Below are 8,270 nucleotides of genomic sequence, written 5' to 3'. Positions count from 1 at the left end.
ATTAATGCTTAATATCTGCCAAATATTTTGACAATGTCACGTATGACGCAGAAAATATAAAGGAGAATGGCTTAAAACAGTTTAATATTTATAAGTCCTAGTAGAATATATGTATACTAAAACAGTTCTAAAACAAAGTAACATAATTATTACTGCAAGACTTAAAATTGCTAAAGTACATTTAGCAATAATAATTGTATTTATTTATTTTTATAAGTACGTCACAATAAATCTGGTTTTTCCAATGTTTCAGTTAACAAGTTTCTGGTTTTCTTAAGAAGAATCATAATCAATCATTTATTTGACATCAAATTTATCCATGAGAATATTAACAGAAAATTATAATAATATAGATAATTATCATTCTTTTTCAATGGCTTTCTATTGTATGTTTATTAACTTTATTAAGATGATTTATTTATGTTTTATTATAACAATAATTAGAAGTAATTACATTATACATTCGATTCTAAGAAATATTTACCAAGCTGAACTTTATGGTCTATAATTATAACTAAAACGTGACATATTATTATTATCTATTAGTAATCATATCGAAACATCTGACCACCCATAGAGACGGTCACTAAGGAAAATCGTTTTATTCGATTACTTTACTCGAATGATTAGATTCGGTGATCTGCCTTTGCGATATAGTGCAATGAAACAGCATTTATTCACCATGATTCGTAGATATTATGCTTCTTCGTGATTAGTCAATAATAAAACAATTAATGAGATACGAATTTATGTTATTTTATTAGATTTACGTTATATAATACTCTTTTAAAATATTATATTTAGAAAATGTGACGAATAAGGAAAGATAGATAATACGTAGGTAAACAATAAAATAAATACAATTTGAAACTTTTACTTTAAAGTAACGAGATTATCTTTATTACTATTATTATAAATGAACAAACATATTTCGATAAAATTTATGTACTTATGAAATGTGGTGACGACATCTATATTATTTTTTTAAAAATGTTTAGTAGATTGTGCAGCCCTCTATGAAGATATGTATAACACTTTCAAGTTTTCAGCGCCATCTGTTCTCTGCGCCTAGAACTAAAGAGTCACTCGTAAAAATATAAAAAAATTGAACTAGTTCCACTACTCACTATTAGATGGCAATAGTATCTTTTTTTTAAATATTTTTTTGTTTTTTGTTTTTTATTTAAAAGTATTATTACTTAGTATTCATCTTGTTTCGTCTTACGTATCGAGTTTTACTTTTTTTAAATACAAGCTGATATAGACATTTTTTAGATATCGTTGCTATGGCAACCTACTTCATTTCTTGGATATTAATATTTTCATTGCATTTAAAACACATATACAATTATTATTAGAGTTCTATTAGAATATAATAGGTTTATTTAATGTTCGTATTGAAGTATCAAGATTAATTAAATCATTATAAAATTTCATATTTTATGCTTGCGAATAATAATTAACGAAAACTCTTGTAAGTACTGTGTGTGTCAACGGGACAGATTTATATTATTCTAGTAATACCTAAAACTACCTACTAAAATCGATATGATGCATTTTTATATATCTGTATAAAAAAATGTTACTACTGGGTTATTTTCTGTATCTTTAATTGCAATCTCAACCATTCTAAGCATTTTCAGACTTCAGACTCTATAACTTTATATTTATATAAGTAGATATAAGTCTGTAATTATATAATAATAACATACTATGTAACATAGCAACAGCACTTTTATGGCCAAAGGCATTGTAACCCAATTAAGAAGGCTGATTTATTTAGTTTATTTCGCCGCTACGCAGCAGACTTTCATACAAAACATGCAGATAGCCGTAGAATAAATTTATGAGCAAATTGAGGACTTGGCAACTCTATTGTACTTGCCAGGCCTTAAACACGCGACCTTCGATTAAGACCACCTGTACTATCAATTGGACTAGCTCGGCTCTTATTTGTTATACCTTTCCATAAGTATGTGGAGCCCTTCAGTGAAAAATAAAAATAGATTCGTATAGTTTAATTTGTGTAATACAAAGTTATTGAAAAAATATATTCCTGCAGTTAAAAACACTTGCCTTTATACTCGTCTTTACTTCGCCTATTCTAAAAAACACATATTAATAGTTATCTAAAGGTAGCTTAAAGTATCATAAAATTTGTCAGAAAGTCGTTTGATTCCGAAAAGTAATAAAACCGTAGTAAAACGTCAGCCGGAATCGTTTTCTACTCATGATCTCTTAATTTTTTTACAATAGTCCATGTTCCTTCCGCAGTAACACGACACGCGCAGCTTGTGACCGGCGCGGGCGCAGACGCGGTTCGGTTATTCAAAAAAACTCTATTGAATTTTATACAAGATGTATGTCTGCGTTCATTGAAACTTTAAAACAATAGAATTCAAAATGTATCCCGTATATTTTTTTAAAGTGAGTAAGGGAGTTAGTAAACATTCGAGGTCAAATTTGTATGAAAAAAATATCATTAAATGTAGGTAAAATTTATTTTTCAACAAAATGTACAATACGTAAAAATAAAGGTGACCTAGTGAGCATAAGAACTACCCGCGCATTAGAATTAAGAATAAAAACTTATCAAAGCATCTAATTAATTGCAGTTAATTATTTAAAAAAAAATCTTTTTCAATCTTTGAGCAACGTTGTTGGTTCGATTGGTATGTTCCTTGATGCAAAAATACTTCAATTCTGTCACATGTAATTAGATGTACACTCATTTTATATGCCTTATCTCTATTTTTCAGGTATTAAATATTCAACAACAACAAAATAAAATCACAGTGCAACATAATGAGCTTCTTAAGCAGACTCATCTGGTCGATACAACCCTGTAAGGTATTAGTGTACCTAGTACGAGTTATTTTACTTATTCGATAGCATTGATGTTGAGTGGAGGTTCATCCAGGTTCGGCGTCGATCGCCAGAAATGACCGGGGAGAAGAAAGAGGCGCTATGCACACCTTCTCCCCCGCCACAATAGACGCCGCCGGGACTAGGGGGTTTGACAGTACCCTGGGAATCCTTTCTAGAGAATGGAGGCCCGCAAAGGCGGGCCGGCCGTCAGAGCGTGACGGTAGCATGCGAAAGCGATCCCGTGGCGCTACTCGTTAAGACGGAAAGGGTACCGGTGGTTTTTAGTAGGTATTCCAATTTTCGGGGCGCACTCGGCGCATTGGACACCGGCGAGCCCCACATACCCCCACTGTTCCCGTGGGGGAAACGCGTAACGCATTTTTCCAGCGTAAAAAAAGGTTCTAGTAAGCACTTTTGATTCGTCATGTTTTGATTCATCGTCACAGTGTAATATATATATAAAGATTAAGAAAACCTGGTTCCGAATGTAGATTCTTCCGAATGAAGTTTAGTAGACAGTAGATAAATTAAATTACTTAAATTAAATATATAATCAACTATATACAATTAAATTTATAAGACCTGTATATAAAAAAATCAACGAAAATTCATTTTATTTAAAAAAAAAACAAATCACATTTAATAATATGTAAGATGTTCTCCTTAAGTTAAAAGTTATATAATCTTTAAAAATATCACCGTACATCAACAAAACCCAACAAAATCTGCGAGCGATCGTATTTAAGATATTATCAATAATTCGACACTCAAAAAAGGTTTTAAGGTCGTAAACATGCAATTTTATTAAGTCATTGACAACTTTTACCGAAAAAAAAAATTGGACGAGGTTCGAAACGGATTTTTGAATACTCAAAATTCAATTACTAGCACTTAAAGATATTGCGCTATAAATTATACTTAACGGCCTGTTAAAACAGCTTACTGATCGACGACTCCAAAATTCATTGGTTTTCTCATTAAAATAAATATTTTATGATCGATCAGAACACCTCGTTAGGAAATTTAAAGTTTCTGAGGAGATTGTTGCTCCTTTATATATAGTAAGCTTTAAAACTACACTTGCATATCAATATGTATAATACTAATTATATTTTGACCAAGTTAGGTACAAAAACTTTAAAAAAAAAAAAACATTTAATGTCAAACTAAATAATCAATTTTATTTTTTCCCACGATACAGGCCTCCTAGTGTGGGTACCAACGGATTTATTTAAAAATTTGTTAACCGGTTTTTGATAAAAAAGAAGATTTTTTTAAATTTATTTTTTAATTAAAATGCGGTTACGGCTTATTTTAAATAACTAAACCGTAATTAATAATTGTAATAATTAGATAAGTCGATTGATTATCTCGTATTTAATTTGACATTAAAAGCTAACAAAAGTTTAATTTTGGTCAAGAATTAATAGATTTTCAACTTCAAAAAAAAAAAATAATATAAACACAGCGCACTCAATAATTTCTAGTACTCAACTGCCAGGTATTCTAGTAAGTATTAGGTGTTATGGACTTTGGACAAGTTCGGAATTCAGGCTTATATGATCGAATTATGAACAAGATGACAAACATTCCCGCTTAATTTGCTTTCTTTACTTTCAATGACCACTTTCGCGTGGCCAGTTAAGGCCGTGCGTTGATTTTCCAAACAGTCAGTTGCTCTTTTATATATATAGATAAAAAATATATTAATCAAGTAACGTATAAAGTATTACTATTATATAGTAAATTTTTTAACTTATTAATTTAGCTTCAATAAAGTATTTGCTGTGTTCTTGTAACTCCAAAGACAAATGCAGGTTAGGTTCATTTTTATTAAGGCAGGGTGTGAAGCGGTCTGCTTTAAAGCTTTATTAGTTTACATTTCATGTCGACACTGAAAGTGATTGTTTAAGAAACCGTCATCACGCCATATAAAAATATCAAGCTTTATTTATTCTTAATTATTGACAGCTTATAGTATAAGGTTTTATTTGTTTTTTTTTTTTATTTAGTTTAGAAAGGCGGACGCAGGAACGGGCAACTTAATAGTGATCCCCTCCCACTGGTATTGCCGCTAATAATATGATTTAATACGTTCCCTTGAGCCTGTTATACAAGCCAGAACGCAACACAATAGTAACTGTTAATGCTTAGCGATTTTGCGAAAATCTATACATGTGTATTCCACCAACCCGCATTGGTGGAATAAGCTCCAAACCTTCTCAAAAGAAAAGAGAGGAGGCCTTAGCCCAGCAGTGGGACATTCACAGGCTGTTACTGTACTATACCTAATTCTTAGCAATAGAATTAATGATGGGTATAGGGTACATTAAAACTATAGTCACGGGCTATACCTATTAGTATGGGATAATTTAAAGTAAAACCTTTTAATTTAGAACAAAAAAATATATATATTTAATTATATTTTTTATCCATACAGACAGCATTTAAAGCAACTCCACGATGTGTGGTATTTTTCAGACGACCTAGTATTCGAAACGGCGCTAGATTAACTCCCGATGCAAAACAGAAATAACGAATGCCTGCTCATTCCTCATTCGAAACGAATAATACAGACGATATTTTTGCGATTACTAATAAAATAAATTCCACACAAATCACTTTCACGTAACGCCAGAGGAAAAAAATATTTGCGTCAGTACAAAAGTCATTAGCGATAAAGATATCAAGCTCATGACAGAAATGAAATCATCCGTGTATTTAACTATTTACAATACTCTGTAAACAGCCCTAATGTTAAACAGAGATAGATACAATGACATTAGTATAAGATAGAGTGAGATAGATAGAAGCACCATGGCCCCGCCCAAAGCTGCGTAAGCATCGTGGATTGGCTTCGGGCCCCAATCTCTAACACCATCAGTCTTCCATTGCGAGTCATTTCAACCACAGCTTAATTAAGCACCTTTTACCGATTAGTCATAGTGTATTATGAAAGTGTTTGTGCCATAGAAATGGATAACTACGAGCAGCACAACGAAGTCACGACGTCATACAACAACAATAGTTTACAAAATAACTTCAATGAGTGCAAAACCGATTATTACGAATACGACGTAAAACAGAAACATATGGAAAAAGATTTTTACGACCAGAAGAACTATCGAATGAAGTTGGACGAGGCTCAGAATCAGTCCAGTCTGAGCACCCCGTTTTCAGTTAAAGACATATTAAACATAAACCAGACACCGTATTATGATCGAAACGATGCATGGAAGGCGAACGAGAGACGAAATCCCGAATATGAAACTCTATACCACCAAAGTCAGTATTGCCCGGAGTATTTTAATCAAATGTATCCCAACATCCCAATTCATAACAGCGACCCTTATTGGAATCCAGAAATGTACCACGAAGCGAAGATGGAGGAGTACTATAATTATAATCCTTATTGTCATAATATATACCAACAGAATCATGAATATCCTGAACCATCGTCTCATCACAATGGAATAGATGTCCCTGGAAAGTTGGAAAATGCGGACAGGGATGTACTTTCACAAATACCAGGGATAGGAATAAAACCAATGGAAAAGAGTGTACAACAATTAGTACCTGAACCAATGTCGTATTCAGAAACATTACAAAAGTTTCCAATTTTAACGAAAAAACATCCGAGTAAGTAAATAACATAGATCATTTAATTTTAAGCCTATTATACTGTTTAGAATTATTGTAACTTGATAATGAAGAAATATAATAAGTTTGATGTCATATCTTAGTGGATAGGGTAATAATAATATAGTCTTAAACATATTGATTGCTAATAAACATTTTATTTCAACAGAGCCGCCGATATGCAGTAAACAAGAAAGAAAAGAAAAAAACGTGAAACGAAAACCAAGAATTCTATTTTCTCAAACTCAAGTCCACGCATTGGAAGTTCGATTCAGAGCTCAAAGATACTTGACAGCACCAGAGAGAGAACAGCTGGCGAAAACTCTCAACCTCTCACCAACTCAAGTGAAAATCTGGTTCCAAAATCGAAGGTACAAAAGCAAACGGATCAAGTCACCTGAAGTCTCAACATCGACAGATGCTAAACCCATAAAGAATATTGGAAGGAAATTATATAGACCTGAGAACAGGGACTTGCCGCCTCCTTATGAAGGTTATAAGGTCGAAAACGACGTAACCGACAGTGAGAATCTATCCTCAACTTTGTACTTTGACGATAGTTTAACTTACGACCACGAAACAGAAAAATATTACAACAGACAAAGCGAAGAAAATGTCGGAACAACAGCCAGTATTGTAGATTTATATTCAACAGATGGTAGCATTAAAGATGAAATATATAAGGAAACTGATATGAAGAAGTATTTTCCTATCAGTTATGTTTGTTGATAAATTAGATATAAGCATGTGATCATAGACTGACTGCCAAAGAGAATTATTTTGTTATTTTTATAATAGGTATTATGTGAAGCGCGCTTGTGCAATTTTATACAGATTTCTTGACTCGCTGTATGCCATACACGTCTTAGTATTAATATTTACAGTTTTTAAATAAATATTAAAGACTATTATGTATTTTCTTCATCCTTAAAAATAGTTAAAATAACTTGATTAACTGGCAACATCGTGTTTATTTTTAATCTAATAATTTATCGTTTTAATTCAACACGATTTAATAAATATATAGTAAAAAATAGTAAAGCCATAAATATAATATTATTTTATGGATACCTATCCATTATATCTATTTTTAAAAAATCTATCTTAATAGATAGATACATTCGTTATTTCACAATTACAGATTTATTTTCCTGAGTATAAAAACCAAATTTATTCGTTTATTAATTATCTATCTTTTCTTTTAATAGAGAGTGCAACAAAATAGATACAAATTCACACAGAACATATTGTCGAACGTTTTCTTTTTTTTTTGGTTCAATTTGTAAAGATTGCTCTTATCTGAATTGCTACCATACCACAACTATTGAGGGTTGCGCAGCACATACGGGCGTTTTTTAAACGCTCGATTTGACTTTTCAAATATGTTGTTGCTTATAATGACATATACTCGGATAACTATATATTTTTAAAGATTTCAAAGGATGATATGGTTATATAAGTTAATTGTGTTTTATTTGATAATAATACACACGTTACATTATAGTTAATTAATGTTTTTATCCTGTGATTAACTAATTGTCCCTAAATGTATTGAAAATAGTTTAAATATCATTACATATTTTATAGTTTTTTTTTTTAATTTGTTTTAGAATCAAAATATTATGAGGATTCTGTCTAAGTTTGTATTTTTTTTTATAAATATTAATTTAAGTTAGCAGAATGTGTTCGAAATATAATAATTAACGAATATAATAATTCCTTTATAAATAAGTTAAAGATAAACGCGCGCATCACATAGGCTT

General features: G+C 31.2%; 1 protein-coding gene across 1 annotated transcript; it reads left to right on the top strand.

Moving 5' to 3' along the window:
* Positions 1-5,778: 5,778 nt before the first annotated feature.
* On the top strand, positions 5,779-7,358 carry LOC126778208 (homeobox protein Hox-A4a-like). The gene is made up of 2 exons (XM_050501683.1): positions 5,779-6,507; positions 6,677-7,358. Exons 1-2 carry the CDS (start codon positions 5,844-5,846, stop codon positions 7,234-7,236), a joined length of 1,224 nt encoding a protein of 407 aa, XP_050357640.1. The 5' UTR covers positions 5,779-5,843; the 3' UTR covers positions 7,237-7,358.
* The last annotated feature ends 912 nt before the right edge of the window (positions 7,359-8,270 follow it).

Source organism: Nymphalis io, chromosome 25 (genome assembly GCF_905147045.1).
Source record: "Nymphalis io chromosome 25, ilAglIoxx1.1, whole genome shotgun sequence".
Taxonomy (NCBI): Eukaryota; Metazoa; Arthropoda; class Insecta; order Lepidoptera; family Nymphalidae; genus Nymphalis; species Nymphalis io.
Note: the sequence above shows the minus strand (reverse complement) of the source record. Positions and strands in the feature narration are given on the sequence as shown.